The 27,611-nt window shown below is 40.2% G+C and overlaps 1 protein-coding gene across 3 annotated transcripts in view; it reads left to right on the top strand.

Annotated features, from left to right (window-relative positions):
- PLCB1 (phospholipase C beta 1) overlaps nt 1–27,611 on the top strand; it is a 412,867-nt gene that overhangs the window by 260,517 nt on the left and 124,739 nt on the right. For all 3 annotated transcript variants that reach the window (XM_030022429.1, XM_030022430.1, XM_030022431.1), the window contains 3 exons: nt 399–474; nt 6,806–6,906; nt 8,297–8,463. In XM_030022429.1, the coding sequence (XP_029878289.1) occupies nt 399–474; nt 6,806–6,906; nt 8,297–8,463 (344 nt within the window). The remainder of the gene's footprint in view (nt 1–398; nt 475–6,805; nt 6,907–8,296; nt 8,464–27,611) is intronic.

Below are 27,611 nucleotides of genomic sequence, written 5' to 3'. Positions count from 1 at the left end.
CCCTTTGGGCATAGATTGCCCTTGTGATCTTGAGCCAGACATTTAGCTTCTCTGCCCTTGTTTGTTCCACTTGTGTAAAATAAAAAAAGCCATAATTTCTTTACCTCAGAGGCATGTCGTGAGGATAGATATATTCAGATTGCATGTCACTGGGGTTATAGGAAGAGAGCAGTGGAGACTTTCTTACATAACTCTCCGCTGTAATAGGGGCTTGTGTGGGGTAGAGTTAAACTCATTGTGGGCACCATTAAACTCGCTTGTGTTACTGAGCAGCCAGCAAATGGAAATAAATAGCTAAAGACGTGGTAGACTGGGAAGTCATACTCAGTCTTTAAGCCACATGGGCCATCAAGGCATGTCTTTAAGCCAGTTCCCTCTGTTTTGTCTTTGTTTTGCAGCATATATCGCTTGTTTTCTGCTGACAGAAAACGGGTAGAGACCGCATTAGAAGCTTGTAATCTTCCATCTTCCAGGGTAAGCAGCTGAATTTATTCCTGGCCCTTACAAAGTGTTGCATGTATTCAGTGGTGTTTGCTCTTTACTGAGTTGAGGACAGTTTCTTCAAGGCTGATCATGCTGTGCTGGCTTTGCTGCTGGATAGGTCCTGAGGAGCAGGTCGGTCTTTCCCACACAGAAGTTCCCATCTGCAAATCTGAGTACCTTTGATTTGAAATTGTGTAGGGACAAGGAGTGCCTGGAAGAAGTGTGAATGGGTGAAAGGAAAGGACAGGGAGTTGTGTGACCTGGCCTGGAGAATCCTGTGAGAATATTTTAAGAATCGGTGACTGTCACACAATTTTCAAGGCATGATTTCAGAGCAGTGTTAGCTCAAGGTGTAGTAATGGTGTAATCTGTTTCCTTCTCAGGAAAAAAAAATCTGTAGCTTGAGTTAAGTGACAATTTAAACTCACTGTAGCTTATCTAAAAGGTGCATTGAGTAAATGTTGAAAAGCTATAGTATCAAAGCTGTTAATGCTGAGGGGATGCAGCCATTGTATGCTGCTAATCCAGGCGCTCGCCTCAACTTGGAGCATTTGCAGGATGGTACCTCACCCACAAGAAGGCTTTTTTCAAGAGGAATGAGCTCAAGCAGGTGATTCTAGTTAACACTGGAGTGAAGATGTCCTTAGTCTTTCCTCCCAGGTGGAGATTCTCCTCCAAGAAGCTTCTTGCAGGATAATTCTGACATTCAGAGGCCCAAGAGGTGGGGCAGAACTGATCTGTAGCAGAGGAGAGCCTTCATCTCCTGATCCCTTGCTTGTGTAGAACTCTTTGCTGTGATGTTTGCTCAACGTTTGCTTCCCCAATGGCTTAATAGAGCCAAGTCCTACAGCTCCAGAACAGCAATGGAGCAAAATCTTCACAAGCCAAACCTCAGATACCCCTTATCAATGAGAACTTCCTTCATAGGTTTGGGAGCTTAATTCCATAAAATTCCAAGGAATGTCTGTAAAGTAGGTATAGAAGAATATAATAATCTTATCTAATGCAAGGTTGTGAGGTTAGAAACATGGAAAGAATAATTTTAAAGATGGGGTTTCATTTAACTGTTAGCAAACAAGACAAGATGTGCAAAAAAACTCTGAAGCACTGCTTTTTAAATCAGTTGATTGTCATGGTTTAACCCCTGCCAGCAACTAAGCACCACGCAGACACTCACTTACTCCCCACCACCCAGTGGGATGGGGGAGAGAATTGGGGAAAAAAAAAAAAAGTAAAACTCATGGGTTGAGATAAGAACAGTTTAATAGAACAGAAAGGAAGAAACTAATAATGATAATAATAACAATAATAAAATGACAATAATAATAATAAAAGGATTAGAATATACAAAACAAGTGATGCACAATGCAATTGCTCACCACCCGCTGACTGACGCCCAGTTAGTTCCTGAGCAGCGATCCCTCCCAGCCCCACTCCCCCCAGTTTATAGACTGGACATGATGTCACCTGGCATGGAATACCCCTTTGGCCAGTTTGGGTCAGGTGCGCTGGCTGTGTCCTGTGCCAACTTCTTGTGCCCCTCCAGCTTTCTTGCTGGCTGGGCATGAGAAGCTGAAAAATCCTTGACTTAGTCTAAACACTACTTAGCAACAACTGAAAACATCAGTGTTATCAATGTTCTTCTCATACTGAACCCAAAACACAGCGCTATACCAGCTACTAGGAAGACAATTAACTCTATCCCAGCTAAAACCAGGACATAATTTATCACTTCTGTTTACTATATATCTCTGAAAAAAACCCCTGAACATCACTGGAGTCCTTGAAAGAAACTGCAGCCTTTTTCTGCTGTTTATTTAAGTAAAGCCAATTTTACATACACATTGCTGGATACTTGTTGCTGGGATACCATCTTGAAAATTATTCATAATATAAAGTAGATCCTTTCTTTGGTTGGGACAAAAGAGAAATACACTTCATGCAACAAAGAAAACTGTGTTGATCATCTTTGAAAAAAATATTTTAGAAGCTAAGTACTTAAGTATCATGAAACTCTGAATCTCATAGAGGTAATGGGGTAGAAGAAAATCAGTACTTCAACTACAGCTCTTTTCCTTTGTGTTCCTGTTTATTTGAACAAGTACAATTCTTAGCTTCAACTTCCAGCTTTTCTGCCCCATTGTACTGCAGGACAAATGGTGTTCCCATAAAGCCTTGGAAGGGCACCGGACTCCAGCAGCATGCAAGACATGAATATCAGGGAATCTTGCTCAGCAAAATCACACCAAATTATTCAGAGAATTCATAGAAGCCTCTATGGACATTATCAGCTTAGGCTTTTTGGCTTCTCATATTCGTGCCTCATGAAGATCCCTCTAAAGTTTTTTTCGCCAAGTTTCCATACCTGTCATTGCTCTAGGAAATTACAGGGCTTGTTGGCCATGAGTTTCACATGATATTCTGCTGCACCTCTCAGAACCTGTGGATGACCCTAAAACACAAAATGAAATTCACATTCATGGGTAAGAGGATTCCAAGTCAGCATTTATCACTCTCTTCCTGGTTCATAGCTTCAAGTTTGGGACAATCCCTCATCTATCTTACACAGTGACCTGAGCATAGGGCGGCCTGCGCTACGCTGCCAGGGTATAGTATCACTGCATGGACTTGTCTGTGACAGTACAAACTTTGGCATCCACTAGCCCCGCTCTTTAGCAAATTCCCTGTGTGTACTTTCCAGGAGACCTTGTGGGACAACATGTAGGCACTGTATGTAGTGTGAGAGGAGGAAGAGTTCTCACTGCCTGGATAGTTGCCTTCATCCTGCTGTAGACGAATAGCACCAGAGAGGCTACCCAGAAGTGCCAAAAATAAACTCTTTATTTCATATTTAGGGACCTTAATAAGGGATTGATTCTCTGCAGTGCTGAGCACTCCAGCCCTGATTCAGCTGAGCAGTTGAGCATGACTGCAGTGGGATGACCCATGGACTTCAAGTCAAGCACATTCTCAAAGCGTGGATTTATTTATTTATTTATTTATTTATTTATTTATTTATTTATGTGTTTCTGGGTCAGACCTGACATGTGTAGAGTCTTGAAGGACCAAGCCCTGTGTGACCTCATTTTCGGCAGCATTCATCGTCCAGCAGATCTGAAAGCAGAGGAATGTTTAAATAAATGTTTAAATGAAGTTTTAAAATATGTCAATGAGGTTTTGAGTTTTGCATCTGATTCCCTTATGATTTTTTAAAATCTTGGCTACTTTTGGGGAAGGGGGGGTGCTTTTTGTTATTGTTGGGTGTTCTTGTTTGTTTTGGTTTTAGTCAAAGGTGCCTTAAACAGAATTTGAAAAGCTTAATTTTAGCTGCCTATTTGGCTGTGAAGACAAAGGTTTCTGCCTTACAGTTAATGTAGAGGTTCACAATGAACTACTAGTGAGCTTGACTGTTAACTTAAAATAACCAGCTATTGAGTCCTGTCTGTGCAAATAATCTGAAATGGCTGTTTTGCTGCCAAATATATAACAGAATGGATACAGATGTTATAAAAGCAGGCAGGTTACCAGACAAATCATAAATCTACAGTGCTTGAAATTAGTAGAGGGTCTTAATTACAGAATAAAATTGAATGCCAATATTCAGCAAAGCTGGAAATGAGGGATGCTCTCATGTGGTACTGAAAGTTTGTGATTTGTTCATTGGTCTCAAAGCAGAGATGAGCGCATAAGGTGTGTGGGTGGTTCCACTGAAATGTGGATAGCTCAGACCAGGCTGAGGAAAGGGGCAGCATATTTTAATCCCTTTTGGCAGGCAGGCTTTTGGAATCCAAATATAGTTGTCTGAGGTTGTGCCTGGGGTGGCAAATGCCTGCAGCGAGGCTTTTGTCTCCCATCTAGATCTTTGTGTTTTGTAGCCCACTGATTACGTTACTGGTAGGAAATAATTAATAATTAAAAGGTTTTGTGCTTTTGCCTGAAGACTTGTGTTGGTTATCCTCTTTGTAGACAGGCGTTTGGAGATATTTGTTGGGAAACTGAGGTTTTCTTAACTGGAACCAAGTGGTAAATAAAAGCCTGGATCTCAGGTTATTGGAAAAGACCCACATTTTGTTCAGTGTTGAGCATCTTCAAATTCCCTGTAAAGGAAAAAATATAGTAGGTCAATGGGAGGCTGTAGTTCTGTGGTAATTACAGAATCAACGTTTAAAATGCCCTTAGGAGAACTGCTGGCTGAGGAGCAGTACTCTGCTGAATAGGGATTATAGGTAGAGGGAACAGAGGAGAGTGGGGTGCCACCTTTAACAAGAAAATTCACAAGCTTTATGAATCTTGGCCTTTAGGAAAACACAAGTATCAGCAGTCCTATTCTCAACCAAAAGCACTGTGGCTCAAATTTATCAAAGCGTAGTGGGTGCAGTTTCACACGTAGTTCAGTGTCACTGGCAGGTGTCACTGAAAGGAGCTATTTCAACCCTCCAACTTCAGGTTTCAGACTTGTCCGTCCACCCTTGCACTGGATTTAGCAGTCATGCCATTGGCAAGTTACCTGGTTCAGTGAGCTGATCCCATGGTAAAGTGCACAAGGTTGTTTTGGCTGGGTAGGTTTTGAACTAGTTCACCCTGCAGCCACTCGCACAGTCTGCGAAAAAAAGGAAGGCTCAAGAGTCTAATGGCTGGTGACCTTAGACCGTTGGAGCCTGGAGATGGGTACCCAGGTGGAGCAGCGAAACAGCCCAGCTCAGTCTGAGCCTGCGCTGGGTCAGGTTCAGCCTGTGCTTGCGGACAAAAACGCTGAGCAATGGTCACGGTACAAAACCCTCTCGGGCCTCAGCAGGTTTCATAGATGAAAGGAGAGATAAAGTGATGCCTGTGGCATTCATTTATTTATTTATTTTAACCTAAAGCGGGAAAAATATAGAAAAGTTTTCTTCTGTCTAACAAAGGCTTGAATTGATGCTTCTGGTTCCCTTGGCAACAGCATTAAACAGGCAGAATAAAGAAAAGCAACGATTTCCTCTATCAGCAGCATGCTTCTGAGATGACCAGGTTCAACGGCATTTAAAAGCAAACGGCTTTGCGTCCAAGTTACAATTTTCCTTCTCCAGTTCATCAGATTCAGGCATTATTTTGGAGCCATGGAGAGGAGTCACGTGGGCCCATGGTGTTCCTGGAGACTACATGCCATAGCTTTAGATAAAGGTAGCTCGCGTGGAGGAAACTCAAAAATTAGATTTTCAGTATTTGCATGTCATGTTTTTTGTGTTTTCCTTTTTCTTGTTCCTTTGTAATGTTTCCTCTGCACAAAATACAGGCTTCTGTGCCATTTTCCTTTCTCGGTGCACTGGTGCAAAGGCAGAAGCCAGTGAGCACACCATTACTGTTCTGTGCTGAAAAAAGCTTTGCACCTTCCTTGGGGTCCTCATTTCTTCCCAGCCCTGCTAAAGAAGTAGCCCTTGCTGTCTTCTGCAAAAACTCTGGAGCTTGAAGGCAGCGCATGCACGTGGGAGCGGGGCTCTTGAGCTTCGTGCAAAGGACTGTTTTCCTTATCCAGTCCAGTAATTCCCTCCAGTTAAAAACAGTTGTTTATTTTTTCAGAGAAAAGCCAGCAGGTATAATGGGGATGATGAAAGTGTCATCTAGAAGCAGGATTAAATGTAAATTGTTTTAAATTTTAGAAAAAGTAAGAAAAAAAATGCTGGTATCTCTTCTATAGGAGAGCATTTTTATCAATTTCTGTAAAAGAAATCTGATTGCCAAATGCATTACACTGAGCGTTTAGGACAAAGATGCATGGAAAAACTACACTGCATGAGTCTTGCCCAGAGTCACGGTATCTGCAATGTGTATCTTCAGGAAGGAAAAGGAAACAGTTCTGCTGCTGTCAGAGAACAAGTGTATTAATAATGACTCAGTGACCCAGTTCGTTCCCTGGTTCTTTGAAAGCTTTGGAAAGATGAGTGACGTGCTCATCCTCTGTAATCCTGCCATTTCGCTCACTGAAGCACGCCGGCCAGCTGCCCAGCTGGGAGTGAGCTCAGAGGCTTCATTGGGATTGATATACCTATTTATGCTGTAGATAAGGGGGTTAGATAGGGAGATGTCCTTTCTTTCTTCTCAGGTGCTCAGAGAAAGATAACTTTGCCTTATGGAAACTAAGTTGATAGATGTGTTTGTATTTTTTTTAAAGATGTACTCTTTAAGCTGCTCTGTTATTCAGGAGAATTTATTATTCTGCAAAATCTGGGCTCCTCTAGGTTGCAGGAAGGAAATCAAAAGAAGCACTTTCATGAGTGATCTGTTTACAAAGAACATATAAAAATGCTGTATCGTTCTTTCACTGTTTTTTTTCCCCATTTCACAGAATGATTCAATCCCTCAAGATGACTTCACACCAGACGTGTACAGGGTGTTCTTAAACAACCTCTGCCCTCGGCCTGAGATCGACCACATCTTTTCTGAGTTGTAAGAAAAGAAGCTTATTTATTTATTTATCTATTTATCCCTTTCACTGATTTTCTGGGCTGGGGATGGCAAAGTAGGTTATTTAGTCTACAGCAGCATGCAGCGATTGCCAAGAACAGATTTCGGTGTCAAGCAGGGCTGTTATTTAACCTTAGATCAAGGGTTCCTTCTGTCCCAAGCTTTTGCCTCCATTTCTAGCAGCCAGAGTTTTAAAGTAATTTGTTCCTAGAGGAGCAGAACTGCCAGGTCTTGTTTTTCTGTATGGATTAGGATAGTTTAGGCTTCCATGAAAGTAAAGGAAGAAAAGTAATAAGCCATAACAGCTTGCAATAGCGATGAGAATATGTATAATCACCCCCAAAAGCTTAATTAGGAGCTGCAAAAAATGCAGTAATTTTTAAGATTTGTGCATTATGAATTTGCACCATGAAATTAAATTAGCAGCCCACTACAACTGATTTCATACATTCAGTTACAAGCTATATAACTCGTGTTGCTTCTACCCCTTGCAGCAAGTCTTTGTACTTCCCAGTTTCAGCAGAGTCTGATCAATGGAGTCAGAACATGAAGCAATATGAAAGTAAAGTCATTTCTAAAATTCATCCCAAGACCATTAAAGCAATTGGTGAACATATCTTTGCAACATGGGCGTACTCCTTTTGTGCTTGTTTTCTCTAAGGTTGAGGTTTCAGAGGAACGCAGCCTTGGCCTAGTTTGCTCCTATTGAACCTGGGGGTAGGCTTTCCATTGCACTCTCGCAAAGCAGAAGTAGGCCAGTCTGGAGTGCTGTAGACAACCCTAAGCACGTCACCTGGCTTGGAGGCTTCCTGGATCTCCATCTGGGTACAAATTGTACCCGAAGTCTGCTCTTTTTACTAACTCCCTAAATAGACATCTTTTTGCTTGCTTTGCAAAGTGCCTAGCCTTTTTTTAGCAGGTTTATAAAAAAAAAACCCAAGCAAATACTAGAATAATAAAATCAGGGCTGCTGTTATTCAGCAGTAAAACCAAATAGTTGGGCCAGGAATGGCAGCACAGTGTTTGTGGCAAGCTCAGGATTGAATTTCACGTCATTTTCTCTTTTATTTTTTTCAGTTGCTTAGTTCCAGGAATTCAGAGGAATTAAAAGCTTTTAGCATTGCTCTAACTCTTCCCATTGATGTTAATAACACTGAACACTTTTAAAAATCTTGCTCCTAGATGTTTGATGAAGAATGTTTGTTGTTACATGCTGGCAAAGTAAATTAGTCCAGAGACACAGCGGGGCAACGTTTTTGTTGTACGATAGTTTGAATCTTGTTCTGGTTTCCCTGGGAAGTTACAGAATATTGAACAAGATTTCAAGGAAATGTGTTTTAATGGCTTTGCTGTTGCTTTAATTTTTCTCTAGTGGTGCCAAGAGCAAACCATACCTTACTGTTGATCAGATGATGGAATTCATAAATTTTAAGCAACGTGATCCACGATTAAATGAAATCCTTTATCCACCGTTAAAACAAGAACAAGTTCAACAGCTGATTGAGAAGTATGAACCCAACAGTAATCTAGCAAAGAAAGGTCAGTGGTTTTTATATTCTCACTGTACTCGGTTTCTGATTTGAAACAATGACTCAATTATCCTACAGCACATGCTAAAGCAAAATTTGGTTCAGAATCAAATTGCAATTCCAACTATCTGCTTTTGGATTGTACAAGCCTGTGAGACGTTGTGTGGTGCATTTTTAAATGTATTTAGTTGGGATCAATTTAGGAAGAATGGGGCTGGTTTCAGTATTTACTTTTCAGTACATGTAATTGATAGTTTGGAACAGTTGATCTGGTATGCAAACTTCAGCAGAAACCTTATTATCACAGTGACTATTTACCAGCATCTGAAATGTAAAATTTAAAGAAAAAATCAGTGACAATGAAACTAGGAAGATGGCAATTCTGTCATTTAATAATAGTAATAAGTCCAGCCCTCTCCTTTCTGATAAAGTGGTACACAAAGTAAGATGTGAGAGTAGCTGAGTGTGTTTGGTGATATACTCACAAAAAATTCCCTTTTGAAAATCTCAAGTGTTGTCAGGGCTTAACTGGGCATTTTGCCAAAACCAGCGAGAGAGCTCCTGCTCAAATCTCTGCAGATTTTTGCTACCACCACAAGTCTTAAAATAGCATCGAATTTGTGTCTGTATCCTGTTCTATTCCAATCCCCATATCCTAATGATTACCCCAGCTTTTAATGTGTTTATACCTTAGAAATTTTAGGGGCATGGGAATATCCTGAAAAACAGATCTAATATGAAAAAAATGGTTTGGTTCAGAGATTTCGGATCCAGAGGAAACACAAACACGTCTTTCCCAAAAGTCTAGAGGTTAACTGAAGGCACTCCCGCCCCTCTCTGTGGAAGCCTTCTGACCTAGATGTCTTCCTGAAGGAAACCTGTGGCTCCCAATGCCGTGTTCAACATTGTCTCAAGGCAAAACACTTGTAATTTTTCTTATAAGGCTTCTTATTTTTCTAGTCCATTCAAATTTAGTGTTTCCAGAGGTTTTGATGGAGGGTTAAATCCTGCTTCTTTGTCATGCTTATGCAAACTGTCTTTTGACGTCAGTGAGAACACTAGCATGGATAGATGAAAACACATTGTGACCTCCTCTCTCATCCGTGCAAATAGTAGAATATTGCTCTGTGCTTTACCTTATTTCACATCAGCAACAGGAAAGTCTGGTACCTAAAAGATCATTCTTATTACCCAAATATTAGCACTTCATATAAACCCGATAAAGGATTTATTAGAAGGAGGTGTGCTGGTGTGCTAGCAGGACACCGAAGTCAAAATGAAATCACCTTCTGACTAGCAATAAGGAGGAAGCATGAAACAAACCTCAGAAAGAAGGGTGTTGTGATGGTGTTTGCTAGCACCCTCCAAGTAGGGTTTGCAGGACCCCTCCAACTTACGTTGGTGCACACAATTGCTGCAGGCACTTGCTCTTCCATAGGTGCCTCTCTTCCTGGGTATGATTTATATTGCTTTTACAGAATCCTAGAACTTGCCAACTTTAACAAGGGAAGGGCAGGTCATAGAGAGTTAATTCCTTCTGTGTGGGGGTTTTCGGGGTTTTTTTCTCCTCAAACTTGTGCACTGAGGTCCAGCAAACTCTGACAGAGCTGGCACAACCTGCGGGCCACCTCTGTGCTGCAGACACCACCTCTTACATAGCACCCTATCTGGTAGCTGAGCTGCAGCAACCAGCACATGCTGCTAACCATGCTCCAGTGCAAATTCCAAGCTTGCTGTGTTAAAATTACAGGACTTGGCTAATCAGGAATGACATGGGGACACAATATTTTCTGTACATCTGCTCTGAGCTGGGAGTGCAATTCACTGTATATTAAATGAAGCGTAGGTGTGGGCTCAATCCTACGCTTGTAGAATAATTGCAAACAAATGCTGCATGTCTGTAAAATGTCACTGAAATATAACAGTGCATATTCAAAATAATGGTTTAACCTTTTAATATGGTGTTTTGTAAAAGGGATTGTCACTTAGGCTTTCTGCTGTCAGAAAGGACGGTTCATAGGCTGAATTGCAGGGATGGCAGACCGAAGTGACACGCTGTGGTGATACTTTCCCTGCCACTGAAACTATACTTACTTGGGCCACTTGAGCAGAGATATTATTTTCAGTAGACCTGTGGATGTTCAAACCAGGTAGATGTGGTCCACTGTTATACACCCATGAACTTGTTGGACTTAACTTCTCACCTTCACTGCTCAGATATTCTGTTACATTTCTTGGGGTGGCATTGCTTATGTCCCCTTATTTGCCGGGGCCAAAGTCAATTGCGAGGTAAGGATGGAAGTAGGATGTTTGGAATGGCCCTGGTGTTGTCAGTAAGAGCAGGTAGAAACCAGACCAGCAGCTAAAATGGGTAAGAAGGTAGCAGAAGCCTTCATCCAGCATAGTTCTCAAAGAAAACGGGGCCCAACAGCTCTGTGAAGACAGATGGGCTTAGGGTTGTTGTCCACATGCTTTATGCTTCTGCGTTTCAAATTGAGCTGGAAGAAGTCCCAACTAAACAACTCCCCAGGATTAATGGGGTACACCAAAAAACAGAAGAGCAGCATAGGGAAGAGAGGAGTAATGTAACAAGGCACATGAGGCAGAGGTAAAGATGTGAGAGAATTACATGATAACAGCAGGATAGGAAATGGAGTTACAGGTGGCCTAAGGATGACTTCATTGCTGTTGTACCAGAGCAATGCAACTAAATAATTGGACTTTTGGAGCAGTTTTGCAGAGTTTTGGTTCAAGAAGCAAGCCAGAATATCAGACAACATGGTATATGTATTTGTTCTTGCTTGGCAATGAGAAGTTACTCCTTTGAAGTAAATCACAGATACGGGTCCAGAGCGGAAGAAAATACCATAAAGAAATTTGAAAGTTGTGATTAACTGTTTCTGTGAGTTATGAGTGATTTGAGTGGTAGAGACTTTAAAGGCTTGTTTGCAAGAATTAGGTGATATAAATTGCCAGCCTTCATGCCACTTAAATCCCTTTTCCTCAGATTGTTCTAGAGTTTGAACATTTGCAGCTGCTCAGTGTGTGTGTGTTTGTGTGCACGTGCCTGCACACGGGTATATTGTTTTGTTTCCATAAGCTGCCTTTCTGACTGGCTCCGTGCATTATCTTGTTTCATTATTATAACATCAGATTGCAGAGAGGTTAGGGACAAATGTACATGTAAATGATGAAGGTCTGTCCACTTTCATGTTTGTTTCTGTAGTATTTCTATGTTTAATTATTTAAACAATCTATCTGATATTCAGTTGTTCCACTGAAATAAAGGGATTCATGTTCAGCATCCTCATGAAATAATCCAAGCCCTTCTGTTTAATTTGAACTTTAAGCCTGTATAGTCCTTGTTTAAACTGCCAGTGAAAATTACTTTTTCAAAAGCCTGAAACAAAGTTAGTAGCAAATGTCCTTATTTTTCAGTTATTCTGTAAGAGTAGGAGCCCTAGATTTCTAATCATCTTTCACAAAGTTAGACAAAGTATATATTGTCTTTTTTTCTTTTTTTCCTGTGCACAGTAGCACACATGTCAAGATGCAAAATTAAACCAAATACTTGCAATTCACAAGGATTAAAAGCATTTGCTAAAAGCATTTATGCTGTGGGAGTAAGATTTCATGTTTGCAACATGCAGAACGTCCTGGCCTTGATGTAATAAATCACTTAAGTGTATGCTTAAGTTTATGGGTGGTGTGGGAAGAGAGTGTAGTTATATGAAAATCTCTCATGCTTCATTTCCTCGAACGTTATATTAATTCTCTATTGAAGTGAAATTTCTGGGCAATTCTGGCCAGAACCATGAACACAGGTACCTGGGTAACTTCTGAGAGTGTGATGCACATGCTTCTTGGCAAATATTGAGAAGTTCTTTTAAATAGAATTATGGATTTTTCCTTGAAAACTTAAATCCAAATTCATAAAATAGAAACTATCTGCCTTTGTACAGCAGCCTGACTCCTTGCTCCCACTACCCTGTTTGGATAGTTCTAGATCTCCACTCGTCTGATGATTATATCTTTTTCTAATTTCCCATCTAACTGTATCAATTATCTGTGCACATCCACTGTACAACAGTATTCTCTTTTAATTCTTCTTCTCTTATAGCTAATTAAATGAATTTCTAAAGAGTTTTTGTACTGTCTCTCAACTTTCACAGCACTAGTCAAACGCTTTTGACGTCTCATAATTCTCCATTTCTCTGATCACCATTCTAGCCCTTTTTTTGTACGTGTTGCAGCTAAACTGCAGTATTTTGAACACAGTAAGCAAGAGCTGTCCATAGTATTTTAAACTTTACAACATGGCTCTTCAGGTACCTGGTAAAATCACATGCCGATGTGCTTATTGGATAAGGGCCTTTGGTTGCAGAGTTTTGAGTAAAAAGGCTGCCTGTGTTCCTGCTCGTCACTAATGTATTTTTAGGTATTGTATCCCTGGGATGCGATTGAGCTTTTGCAACATCAGCAGACACATGGGCTTGACATCTACATAGGTTAAGCATCTGGAGTAGTATTTTATTGTGGTTGAAGCAAGCTGTTGTGATTAATGCTTTGTGTCATACAGTGAAGGAGATTAATGCGCTATGTATAGCATGTTTCCTTATCAGGTGGAACCAGAAGGAAGTTCCTGGTACTGCTGAGCAGTCTCTCACTGTCAGCAAAAGCGTACTGGGGGGCTGTTAGGCCTGGTTAAGTCTTGTAGTTTGGTATTTTCAGGCTGTAAAGCATTTGCATTGGCTGGCTGGCATAACTGCTAAATGTATTCCATTTCAAGTTACATGTTCGTAATAGGATGTATATCAATAAATTGAATGCCAAGGGGTTGATTGGAAATTTCCTTATTTGCTTTTATTTTTAAGAAGGCTTGTATACAAGTAAGTTTTTCAGGATCTCGTTACATTATGGATGGGAGATGGGAGTTTCAGGTGTCGTTGCTTGCAGTGTCAAGGCTCCCAGGAGCGATAGTCCTGGTTTCTAGAACTATGTGAAATTTACCATTTAAATTTGGTGCAAATTCTGCAGAAATGTGCTGGTTCTTCCTGACTTAATGATGCAATTCATTTCTAAAAGTTTCTAAGTTCAAAAGGACCCTGGAGCTTTGAGAGCTCAAATCCCATCGTCTCAGTTTAAACCGTTCCTTCTGAAACCAGTAAGTGTTTTGAAAACCACTGAGCAACAGCCTTGGCTCTAGGGGCATCCTGTGTCTCTATAAGACTAAGCATGCAAGAAGAGCTATACCCATGTACTAGCAATGAAGAATAGGAAACCAAGGCCTGCTAGGGAAAGGAGACACAAAAAAGCTGGAGTCATGCTGTAGCAATAAAATGCATGCTTCTCACCATCCTTGTTGGTGTGAGCAAGACAAGGGTTAGGTTATTATTAGCCATTATTTTTAGAGTGGTTTTTATTGAGAGCGATGGTCCTGACTGTAGTACAAGCTTTAAAAATAGAGTCTGGAAGTGTTTTGGAGATTTTCCTGGCCAATGGTTCTGTACATCAGATTGTACTTACTAGAAGGCATCTTTGGGATAAGTAATGGCATAAAGATGTTAATTGTTTTCTCTTAAGTATGCATTTGTTTAAATACTATCTCTGCCTATTTAATTTTAAAGGGCTAAACCTTGACATCTGCACAGAAGAAAATAGCTTTCCTCTTGTATTTCACAGCTTTTCTTTCTCCAGATTTTCTCAACTGTACCTATTTGGAAATACTGTATGTCAGTTTTAGTTAGACATGCATTTAGGATTGTAGGAGAGCTGGTTCCATCATTCTCTGAATTCTAGTATTAATTCTGTTTTGCTAGCACACATTTATTGGTAGTTGTTGTGCTGGGGGTTTTTTTAGGTAATAAAGTAAGTAATTAACATTAGATTAAGATATATTTAATTTTATACAGCATTAACTACATGCGTTTTTCTCATGGCAGCCTTAACACCAGGCAGTGTTCACTTCAGCACAAATGTGGTTTTCCTCCCTTAAACATCAGTACATTTTAAACATTTTCATCCCACCACATTAAATTCACCTTTTAGTAGCTGCTTGAGAATAATTACACATTGGAGTCTTTCGATGGCAGAAGGGGGTCATTTCCTAGGCAACAGGTTTTAATGGCAGAAACAAGTACTGGAAACAAGTACTGTGGCTACATTTTTAAGACATACTTCATAATACTTAAAGCATAAATTCTGATGTATAAACCATTCAGGCAAATGGTGGGGTTTTCTGGCACTGAAACGTTTGTAGGAAGCGTTACAAAATGGTTGAAATCCTTCGGCCTCCTAACTGCAACATTGGAAATTAAGAGTACTTACCAAAAAAAACATTACCTTTGGGATTTTCAGTGCTTTCCAGCATTCCAGTTGTACAAGAGACGAGCTCTCAGCATTGTTTCTCAAATGACGACAGAACAATAGATCCCAGTCACAGTTTAATACTCTTTAAAATTTATAAGCCACACAAAAGTTGTAGCCTATCCCATGCTGTCAGCAACAAGTGCTAAGTTAGGTAGCTTGCCAGAAAGCATTTTTAAAATTATTTTAAAATACATATATGCAGCAACTGTTAGTATGAATAATGTATCACCATAAATAAGTTAATGGAAACTATACTTGTCAAAATGAATTTGCAAAAGATGTTTCTGTAATGCACTGTATTTTCTTTTTAATTGCTTGGGTTTTAGTTACTAGTTAGGCTGTAAAATTCATTTCAGATCTTGTAGTTATGTGGAAGATGCATCGCAAGTAAAAGACTAGATGTAAAAATATTTTAGAATGGAAAATCCTCAATTACAAGGATTTTCTGCATCTGCTTTACAGGTAAAGTGCTTAATCTTTCTAACTTAACTGTAACAACTTGATAACAAAATGAAACAGTGATGTGGACTAGTAATAATGCATTTTGCAACAGTGAACAAAAATACAGTAGTATCTGGATTAGTATAAAAGGAAATTTTTTTCTCTTTTATTCTTTGGTTGCATTTTAGAAGTGTAGGAAGTGGCTTGGATCTGAGACCCATGTGCTTATGCATAGAGTTAGTTTTTGCTGTTGGCGCTAGAATTAATGAAAAGATCAAAAATACGTTTAGGGTTCCAGGGAGGGCAAGTTTCCTAATCTTCTGTCTGTAATACAGATACTTTGCAAAAAGCATGAGCTTTGCAGAAATGCATTTTGGGACTGGTATCTGGTACCACGAATAGCTCCACTGATATCGGTGAAACTATGCCAAATGTAAAATGGACAGACTTATTGTGGAATTTATATCTTCAGAGCTACAGAGCATAAACTAATCATGATAATGTAAGTTCAGCAGTCAGACCAGACCTGCACTAACTAATACGGAAGCTGACCATACCAGTGACTCTTGTCCCACATCTTGGAAACCTGATAGACCACCTGATGGACCCCAGGTGGAAACCTTACAGGCAGACTTAAACCCTGTGTCCTAACATTGGAAATGGATGAAAGAACCTGGGGTGAGAGGACCACAAAGCAAACATGAGTAGAGGTTTTGGAGTATACGTAGGGGCTGGCTCTGTCATTCCCTTCAGCTGGAGCTTTTGCTCAGAGATAAGTAAAGAGAGTCTTACATCAATACTGCATTTCAAGGGTTGTGGAGACATATTTTTCTGCTGCTGCCTGCCTGTATTGTGCTTGACTCAGCCTCAGACTCTCAGTGCCAATAAATAGAAAACTTACTCTAAAAGTAAAACAGCTTCTTTGTGCTTGTTGCTGTTTTACTGCCTCTTTTATGGAACACAGGTAGGTATTCAATTTTAGCAGCAGGATTTGTTATTTGAAGATTAATATCAGATAAAGTTTACTTCTGAAAACAAAGCTGCGTAGACTCAAGTGCTGAAGGAAACAAATGTAGATAAATTTTGAATAAGCACTGTGGGGTTTGCCTCTTCATTATGACTGCTACAAATGCAGTGCTTTGCAGCTGCAAAGGGCCCATGAGGACAGAGGGAGTGAAGACTGCTGTGATCCAGTGGGTGACATCTAGAACTCGTGGCAGAAGAATGCGGTTTTCCTGGCTCTGCCACAAATGAGTTCATTGACATTTGGCCATCCCCTTTTATGTGCCATTTTGGTTTTTGCCTCATCCTTTGGTCAACTTGACTAAATAGACAGTCAGTCTCTGCCTTGAGGAGCTAGCAATGATCTGTGAGTCTTTTGGTATGCATGGTATCTGTCATAACAGGGCTGTTAACATAGTTGGAGTATGTGCACTACTATAATACAATGACCATATGAGGAGGTTTCCCTTATAATGTCAGATGTAATCATCTAGTCTAACAATATCCTTTAGCTGGAATATGACTGTTGCCTATAAATACATCAGGGTTAAACACTGGGGAGGCAGAAAGAAGTTGTAAGCTAAAGGACAATGTTGGCAGAAGAACAGAGAGGTATCAAGTGGCCTTAAATAAATTTAGGCTGGAAATTAAGAGAAGTTTCCTAACAATATGGTTCTGGCACAGCCTACCAGAGGTAGTAAAGAGGGCAAAAAAAGCAATTGTTATTAAGAGAGAGCTTGATTTGTTTATGAAAGGGATTGTCGAATGCAGTGCACATTCGACAGCCGCAGAATGAAGTTTAGAGACAAGGAAGTCCCTTTAAAGGGACTGAAGTCCCTTCTTTTTAATTTATTTGAACTATCTTTGCAGAGCCATGCCTTTATTCTTTTCCACTTCTCTTTAATATTAACCTCTTATTCAACTGGAGGAGTTTCTGGAAGTAAAAATAGTAGCCACGATGAAGGCTTTCCCTAGGTTTTTTCCCACCTATAGCATGCTCACACTCTTACCTCTTCCCGTTACACAGCTGAACAGTCTTTTTGGCAAGTGTATTAATAGCTTATGTAGAGAAGTATCGCTTAAGAGAAATAAGTATGTATTTTTAGATGTCTTTCAATGCAACTTAGCAATTGGAATTAAGCCAACATTTAACATTATTACATCTCTCAGGATCACTCTGAGGCATTCTACAGAGCGTGTTTTTCAGAGGTTTGGGAAGACAGTGACATATTCTAGTAGTGGCCCTCTTTCAAGTCTGTCAGAAATAACTATAGTATTGCTGGGATTAATGGTATTTTTATCTGTCTGATTTAAAATCTTTCCACTTACCTAGTTGTCTGCCTGTCCTAGAAATCTAGCATGTTGTAAAGTGTTCATTCCACTGCTAGCTAGGAGCTAGCGTGAAGGTGGTTTTGTAGTGTTTTTATAGATTTAATTGGGTCTAAATTATCTGTTGTCTCATATCCTGTAAGGGGTATCCTGTCAGAAACAATTTCTTACAACATCTGTGCTGAAAAGTCAAGAGCAGCTAGAGAATGGGCTTGTGTCTGTAAAACCCTGCAACGCCATAGACTTTCTGTCCATAGTAATTTTTGTAGATGGTTGGAGTTTAAGCTCAAAGTGTTCAGAAATACCAAGCTTAAGATGCCTGCTGGGACACTTGGGTAGAGCTCACTGTGTTTACCTTTGCTTAATTTGTCCTGATGTAAGGAATGAGACCTGCCCAGGGCCATTAGCACCTTCTCCTGGATCATGCTCCAGGCCTCGACTGAAGTCCAGAGCAGCAGATATGTTTGCGTGTAGACCGTAGTTATAGTGGGAAAGTGGGTCTTGAGGACTGAGTTCCTTGACACTGCAAGAATGTCTTTTACATCGCTGTGTTGATCCGCATTATCTTGCAATGTCAGCTGAAATCATCAAGATGTAGATTCATTGGGCTTTTTAATAGCCAAGGCCCCACTCTTGGATGAGGGCCTGGAAGGCAGTAGCTGAGGCTTGCTAATGTAAAGACTGCACAAACCAGGCCAGCACTTTTAAGCAAAATTCAGTTTGGACAGGGAACAAAAAAGAAAAAAGCAGAAAAGCAAATGCCTGCCAAGGAATAAGCTGCAGTCCCATGTGGTTCTCTAGCTAACTTTAGATGTAGCATTTCTTCACAGTCCAACTTGGAGATGGTGCTGATCACCCTGCTTCAGTCTTGAGAATTAGGAGAGATTGCTTGCTTATCTACACCAGAGTGGGATTTTTTCCCCACTCCTTAAAAATTACTAAATATTCAGATTTGTGTATGTATATGTCTGCTAATGTTTTAGAAATTTTTTGGTTCAAAGAAAGAGGTATCTGTGGCTGAAAAGAGAGAATGATAACCAGTAAGAAACTGCTTGATAGTACACATAGGGATCTGGTTAAATGTGAACTGTAACACAGATCTGCTTGATTCAAGATGCTGGACACTTGTGTGTTTGTTAGCTATCATAGGCATATGCTATATATATATATATACACACACACTACTTGCTATTAATAAAACACTGTTTTACAGTACAACAGGTTCCGTAACAGGTTCCTTAACGCAACACCTCTGTTTACCAGAATCTCTGAACTGTGGTCATGCTTTGTTACAGTAGAGGTTTTTAAAGCTGCTGTGGAGATTTAGATGATCAATATCCATGAAAACTTTACAACATTTGAATTTTGAGGAAGAGAAAAATGTTGAGTGTTTAAAATCTTCCCTGCCTATGTGTGTGTTTTACTGTTTTCTTGCACTACTAGAGAAAAATACAGACATTTCATAGGCTGTAGCCACTGTGAGATAGAGACTTTCTTTCTTAGGTATTTGAAAAGGGTTGAAAAAAACTGTGACTTCTAATAAAAGAAATAAATAGCATGCTCAACATTGCACAGTGACTTTAAGATCTTGTTAAAATGGATGGCTCATGCCAACAGACACGAGTAAGATTTGCAAACTTTTGTTTCCTCGCAGGTGACGCTCCATCTTCCTTCTGAGATGGCAGTGTCCTTGGAATGCTCCCAAAGTTTTCATTCTGATTGAAAATGCTCTTTACCATAAAAATATGAGGTTTGCTATTTGGCGTGGCTTGCCTAGAAGCTTATACGAAATATGTCCTCCCTGAAGTGAACTAAGTGTCTTGAGCTGCAGTACCTCTTCTGAAACCCATTCAGAAAAGTCGTTTTTCATTTGCAAACACTTTCTTGAAAAAAAAAGAAAAAAAAAATTTTATCCAATGTTAGTTTTCTCTGATGATAAAATGGATATGATAGCTTCATTAGAATGACAAGCATTTCAGATTCAAACATACTGAATTCTGCTTTACTTGGTTGATGATACTTAGTCTGCAAAATGTTCTGGATCTCAATGTCCTTGGGCATGTGATATTTCCACATGGATTAACTGATACTGAGCAAGCTCTTTTATGTACACAACTTAAGGACAACATGTTTACCTTCCTGTGTTTTCCCTCGCTGACTGCCTGTCATTCAGTAAGCATTTATTTCTGATGTTGTATAGGAGTTACCATTCTCTGTTTGTTTATATTCAGATTTCCCTGTGTCCTATTACAATATAGCCATTCAAGGGTAGAGCAATGAATCTTGCTTATTCCTTTCTTATTGAGTAAGTTTTCTGTTTCTTTTTCAAGAACATGTTGCCAAAGAAAGCTTGTTTTGGTTTGTGGCCAGGTAACCATCCGATTACAGAAAGTAGTTGATCAAGTATAACTGAGGGCAGAATTGGATCCATTATGTTTTCCTTTAAGTTTAGAAATCTCAAATGAGATTTGAGCACAACAGGATATTCTCCTGGTTTGATTTTAAAGCATTTAAGCAATGAGACAACCAATAAATCCACTGCAAGACTGTTTCCTAGCACAATTAGTTGTAGCACTGCCAAGCTTTTTCAGACACCCCAATTTTTCTATTGCTTACCCTGATATCATTACCTGGTTCTGCCTTTGGCCACTGTAACTGTTCTTCCTCATCCTTATCATTTACATTTAAAACATTTGTTGACATTATATTATTGCCACTTCAGCTTTACATGTTTGATCTTTCTTGTTTTGGCATATATTGTGGCATACATTATTATTCATAACACTTCGCTAAATAATCTTCTGTATACAGACACGTTTCTGATACTAAGGAGTCACAAACTAGCATCATGAGACAGGGTGCAGTGTCAGTTGTCCCATTAAGATCCTTGAAGTTGTCAATAGTTAAGTTCAGCGTAACTTGTGTCCATTAAATCTGTAGGTTTGCCTGTGTGGTTGGGTTTAGTTACGGATGTGTATGTTGATATATTTAATGCCATGCATGTTTACCTCTTTTATCAATGACTTGATAGTAAAAGGACCTGCCAATCAATTACCACCTTTTTTGATGCAGCTACATACAGATGCATTGCTGTTCTCTACATCTTGTCTGGTTTTCAGGGTGATGGATTTCTAGGCATCTTCTTCCCAATTCTGCTCTGTATTTTGTATTTTTCTTTGGCTGAATGATTAGCTACCTAGCTTGAATTCTTTATGTGTTCTCATTTGGTTTCTGTCCCATTTACCCAATTCGTTACAACTGTCTGTTCTTTGAACCCTGTGTTGTTGATTCTACTTTTTAAGATTATTAAAGACTATACGAAACCAGACCTCCTGCTGATCAGTGTGGCAGTCTCCGGACTTCTTCTGTGCAGTTCAGCTTTCAAATTCAAAGAATCCCTGATCTTCTAGTCTGACCTCAGTTTATTTCTATCTGTGCTTTCTGCAGATTAGTTTTTCCAATAAGGAAAAATTGGAATTTAGAAACTCTATTAAATGCTTCACTAATATTCAGATACAGCAATTCAGATGTATTGCCTTTCCTCTACTTACTTAGTAATTTGATAAAACTGTCTGACTAGTATGAATATTTCCACTTGCTGATCATGGAGAAAATTGCTAAAATGGAGGAGTTACTGACGACTTCTGCTTGTGGTGTGTAAATGATGGTTGGTACGTAGATATTTTGAAATATCTGCAGATCCTTACAGGAGACCTGAAAGTCCTTCCTGTCCTCAGTGATTTTTCTAAAATAGAGCAGCACTGATGTTCCTGGGGCAAAGTCCAGTAATGCAATTGTAGGGTTGTGGCATTTTCAGTCTTGGCTGACCTTGTACCATATTCTCTTTTTGTGATGACTTTGCTATTAAGAGGATGTTGCTTGCACGATGCAGTTGTGTCCTGCCCTAGTTTACAAAACTGAATACAGACAGAAATTCCAGTTACACCATAGCAATTTAGTAGTAGCACACGTGTCTGGAAAGCTGAACGGATTTCAGCATTACTTCCAAAATCACTTGGATGCAAAGGCTGCAAGTGTTATCAGAGTGGCTCTGGCACATCGTGTCCCACACAGTGTGAATTTTATGTAAATTCATCCTTGTGAACTTCTCTGCTGGCTCGCAAAGCTAAAAAGCATAGAGGAGCTAATGTGTGCCCAATGTCAAGAGACACACTGAGGGTATATGCATCCTACTCTACACCATGCATGAAAATGTTAATACCTAATGAGCTGTAAATTGCAGTGCTGGTTTGTGAAATAGAATTCCCAATGGGGCATATTGTACAGATCTCTCACAGGATTATAAAATATCAGCTTTACTTGGCAGTGAAAGGACTGCTCAGTTGTATGGGATTACAGTGAATGTGATTAATGTTACAGATTGCATTGGAATGGACCTGATTTTGCTGTCAAACAAAATACTAATGTAATTCTGTGTTGCTGGCTGGGAGATACGAGGTGCCAATTAATTGTCTCTTTTCCTTTTTTGTTTGTTTGTTTTTCTTTTTTACTTTAATAACAACTCTTGGCACAAATGTGCCTTCCAGTTACATTATAAGTGAGTGGATAACAGCATGGGCGTAAACAAATGGAAGGCTCTATTAAGTTTGCAAATACATGGAAAGAAATGTTTAAGATCCATGCAGCCAAACTTGTTGACTGCTTACAAGCAAATGCACGTTTTAATTGTCACACAAAATGTCCACAAATTTTAAGGGACAAGCAAAGGCTGATGTTAAATTTGCAAGACTGAAGTGCAAAGAAAAGTGTGCAGATAAATGGTCTTTTCTGCTGTCAGTTGTGCCTCTCCTGTTTTGCATCCCCCCATGTCCCAAGACTTTGCCCAGAGGACTAGAAAGCTCCTGGGGGCAGGCTAGGTAGACCTCGGGGAAAATCAAGTAGCAATCAAGTAGCTGCACATACAGCTTACCTGCTGAAATAAGGGGGATGACATTTAGATCAAGCAGTTGGGTTGAGAAGTTTGCACGATTAGCTGTACTTTTATATTTCCTCCAGACTACTACACTGCTGGGGTTTTGACCTTTATCCTGGGCCTCTGCAAAGGGCAGTGAACTGATGAAGAAGCTTCTTTTAGAACCTCAGCCCTACTTTGAACCCTCATGTCTCTTATGTTGTGCTTGGCACAGTGCTGCAGGTGTTGAGTGAGCAGGGATTTGTTTACATCCTCAAGTTGTTGAGCTGGCAAGCTCCCAGGGACCCACAAGCACTTCCACATCTAGAGCAATATGCTGGTCATGCTGGCATGCTAGAGGAGTTGGGAAGGCAGGAACTTGTCAAGTTACCTGTGTCTCATTAAGCAGCAGGAGAAGGACTGTTGTGTCAAAAGCAGCCTATGCTTTTGCCAGCCCTGGAAACTACATGAGAACAGTTTTACATGAGGCTATTCTCTATGTCTGCACTTGCACAGTAAACTGCATAGTGGCCTGGCCCTGCACAAGGACTGTCACAGGCCCTGATGAGAAAAATATGCTAGGTTCTCTAGATCTAGTCAAAGAGGATTATGAAGAGCCTTGTGATAACACAGTAAGACTTCAAACAGAGGAGCCTCTGAGAAGTATATTCACAAAGTCTATCCTATCAACAAGTTCAACTGACTCGCTGGAATTCCTGTTTCATGGCAAATTTGCAAACGCTGTCTCCCAGGAATGGGGAGATTCCAGATCTCATAAACTACAGAAGAAAACATTTTGATTGATGAATGTTGACAGTATCTAAGAACTATAGAAGAGAGGATTCACTTCATTACCCCTATAATTTTGTGAATTTTCAATAGGTCCTTTACCAGCAGTATGCCATCTACCTGAAGACAGCTTCCGAGGAAAAGGATTTGGGATGACGGAACTGACTTCTGTTGTCTTTTAGAGCTGACAAATGTTGACCACAAAGGAGCCCTGTTTCTTATGGCCAAAGTAACAGTTAGATTTTTATGTGCTTTTCTTTAAACTGCCATCCAGGAACATTTATGTCTTTGTTCCAGTGTAATAGATCTTGAAAGGTCTGGGATCATGTAGCTGTAGCTAATAAGGAAATATTGTGAAATACTCAGAACTTGCCACTTCATTTGTGCTCTTTTTTTTTTTTTCTCCCTTGTAACTATTTTGGAGCAATCAGGTGGAGCCAGGGATGCAGAAAAAGATCAAGCTGCTGCACAGACACTTCCCATGTTTAACGTAATGAAGCTGATCACAGCCTGGCAAATTCAATAGAATCTCTCAGCATTGCTATTAAATATATTACTCTTCTAGTAGGAAATTACTTCTCCTTCTTACCAAATTTTAGTGAAGAAATACCAGATTTGATTGAGTTCACTTGACTGTCAATCTGGTGGTGGTTCTTTGATCTCTGCATGAATTTCACCACCAAGCAGGTCATATGGAGCAGCCGTTCAAGGTGCCCTGTGGAACCTCTTGCTTATGGGCTGCTTCACGCTTTGCTGCAGGTGAAACGCTGAATGCTGGGGACATTTTTGGAATCCCCTATATGGGCTTCCTCTTCCTTTCTGCAATAAAGAATATGGTTTGGAGGTAGCAGGTGGGATAATTGCTGACAAGCTCCCCACCAAGCAACTGGCAGATGAAGTTCAGCTTCCAAATTAAAAGTGAAAGAGAGAAGGGGATTTTGGGCACGCCACAAAAGGACTGTTGGCACATGCACCTGAAGTGCAGGCAGAGCTTAAATCCACAGTACAGAAAAATAGTGCAGGGGTAAAGCCAGAACCTGATTCAAATAGGTCTGTCTGAGTTTGGACTAGATTTCTCTTGTGAAATGACGGCATGGGAACTTCACAGTGTGAATAACCGTTTGCGTGGGCAAGCGGGCAGTCCTGGCTGCGAGGGTGCTTTGCCGTGCATTCCATACCCAGAAGGTAATGGGTAAAATGTTCAGAAGACGTGGAGGAGTCAAGGTCCCTTTCTTTTAGAAGCTTCCTTCCCGTTTGGAGAATGGATTTTGGAAGGTATGTAGATGTATAAATACGGAGAGAGGCATGTAAAGGCATTTCCAGACTTTCCAGTGCCTCTAGCTCTTCTAAATTTTTAATTTGGATACTTTCTTAGGATTACATAAAAGTTTATATATAATATAATTTATAATTTATAGACAAGTGTTCAGCTACAGATTTATAATTTTGAGGTATTGGGAATGTCTGTGATTAAGAATACATTAGGTGGTTTTGTATTTCTCCCTAATACTTGCTCTTTTATTTTACAGACCTGTTCTATTGCACAATAAAAACATTAAAATTGATCTGTTGCTTACTTGGCTTGCACAAAACTTTAGCCAGTCACTTATCTGTGCTTTGACAATCAAATATCCTGCAGCTGACATTCACCACAAATTTCTTCAGTCTAGTGAGTCCAGAGAAGAAAAAAATACCCGTGTTAATCATCAAATACAACATTTGAACATCTTCTGTTCTGTGTAGGAGCTGGGTGGTTTTGACAGACTTTGCAAGTCATCCAGCTGTGGCACGTTATGCGGTCGCTTCTTGGCGAGATGTGCTGAGACAGCGCTCGTCCTGTGAGCAGAAGTGGATTTGCGTTAAGTTGAAAATGGAACAATTGATTAGAATATCCTGAATTTTCACTTTCACATCAAATGGGGTGTTGGTGCCCAGGCGCTGGCGGTGGGGGCTGTGGGGCCTCTGTGAGGAGAGGCCGGGGCTGGTTTCAGCTGGTTCCGGCTGGCTCCAGCGGCCCCACTGCAGGGCACAGCCCGGCCCCTCGGCCATGCTGGCAGCACCTCGGGGGAAGCAGGTTTAAGAAAGGGCAAAATGCTGCCGGCAACGAGGATTTGAGGGGAAAAGCATGAGAGGGAAAGTGTGAGGAGCAGCCCTGAGAGCCCTGAGGGCAGAGGAGGAGCAGCAGCTCAGGCCCATGGCAGGCACTGGCCTGCTTATCAGAAGGTGTTCCTGTAGCACTGTGGAAAAGAGTTAAGTGTTGGATATTTATGTAGGCCAGACACCACAGGAAAAAGGAGGCATTTTTATGTTTGTGGCGTTTAAGTGTTTTAATAAAGGACTAGTGAGGGACCCCATACAGAAATTCTAATTAATCAGGTATATTAGAGAAGAGATATTGGGGGGGGGGGGGGGGGGGGAATGATGATTTCTTGTGCTGGTAAACTCCAAACTCCACAGAGGAAAGGATCTTCACTGAGGACTTTAGCTGTTGACAAACCTTCTGTTATGGTTATGTCTGTGTTTGCTCTTCTTGATCTGGCTTTGCCAACATAGCTAAAAGAGAGAGTCAGCTGGAGTCTCGTCTTTCTTTGCATTGCACTTAAGATTATTTAGTAAGTTCTTGAACCAAATGTTATTGAAGTTGATGGTAGCATTTCAGCAAACACTAGAGAGCTTTGTCTGTCTCTGTCCTAATAAGCGACATCAGATCAAATTTAACACTGCAGTGGTGAGTGAAAAAGACAAGCCAGTTAACTCCACAATTTTAAGTATATAAAGCACACTGGTTATTTTGAAAGTTTCATCAGAGACCTAGGGTTGAGATGATTTTAAGGCAAATTAAGTGTGAGGAAAAAAAAAAAGAAAGAAAAAAATGTGAATCTGTCTTGTGCCTATGTTTTTGCCTGGTGTGTTTCTTTTCCCTCTAACTTTTGATATCTAATCACATCATTAAATCTTCCTAATATATATCTGAAGATAAAAGGTGACAGTTGTAATGGAAAGAACTGATCACAAATTATTTTTTCTTGGCGATGTCTGCAGTAAATTTGTAATATGCTTAAGAAAACAGAACAAATCTTACCAATATATTGAGGCCATTTCATTTTGAATGACTGTCCACTGAGGATCATCCTCACTGCAGTTGGCCTCAGAATATCATTGACGTTGGTCACAAACAATCTACTCTAATATCCAGGATACAAAGTCCCTTTGACATCTGCCATCTCCATTTCACAGTCAAACTCTCACTGGTGCAATATTGGCTGTAACTGAACTTGCAAATCGCTTCAGTTTCTGAAATGCTGACTGCTTAATTATGATGGGGCAAATAGCATTCTACAGCCGTAAGCTCAGATAACTGTTTAACTCGGAAACTATGTAATTATATGTGTGAATAATACTTGCTGTGATTTATGTTAATACCAGTGGCAATATGCAGAAGGACCACTTGGCAGACCTTGTCTTACTTCAATGTGGAAGGGAGCAAAGAAGCAGAATGAACCACAAAATAGAGAGAAGGGAGGAAGTGCAGGACTGGGCCTTGCTTCCTTTTATCCCAAAGGTGTTCAAGTTCACCCAAACAGGCTTCAAGAGATTGTTCAGTTCAACTCCCAGCTTAACACAGAGGTTTTCCGTGGGGTATTGTCCAGTCAGTTAATTTATCCTCAGCTTCAGGTGTGCATCTGGAAAACAAGGACTGCAAGGACCCTGTTTTTCAGGCATACTCTGCGGATTAAACACAGAGATCAGTTTGAGATGCTTCAATACTATGTCTGTGTGAATTGACCTGAGTATCTGTATAACAAAATGGAAGCCTATCTTTCTGAACACTGTGTGATTATGATGCCACAGGTTTTTTGAGGAATTCTGTGTATGAAAACTACTGTGTTTCAATTTAGCCTGGAGCAGGAATGACAAAGCAACTTTAAACCTCCTAGTCTGGCTGAAAGGAGTGCATGCAAAACAACACGGAGATTCTGAAGATGACTCTGGATGAGCTATCTCAAACATCAGAAGCTGCAGATCACTATAACATAACATGGCTTTGCTGGTTCCCCATGTAGCAGCTATCCCATTCAGATCTTACCCATTTTTTCCTGTATGATGTTGCTTGTGTGGTGTGAAAGTACACCACAGACCGTATCTATATCCCAGTGAACTTGGTGCAGAGTGTTTCTCTTAGATGGATTTTAGCTCGAACTAACTCCATGATAGTGCCCGATACTGTTTGCATTCATAATGTCTCTCTGGTAGATTCACACAGCAGATAGGTTGATCGTAAATCTTTAGTTTCATGAAAAGCCTCAGTGGTGTTT

Source organism: Aquila chrysaetos, chromosome 8 (assembly GCF_900496995.4).
Source record: "Aquila chrysaetos chrysaetos chromosome 8, bAquChr1.4, whole genome shotgun sequence".
Lineage (NCBI taxonomy): Eukaryota > Metazoa > Chordata > Aves > Accipitriformes > Accipitridae > Aquila > Aquila chrysaetos.
The sequence above is the reverse complement of the archived record's forward strand: the minus strand, read 5'-3'. Positions and strand labels throughout refer to the sequence as shown.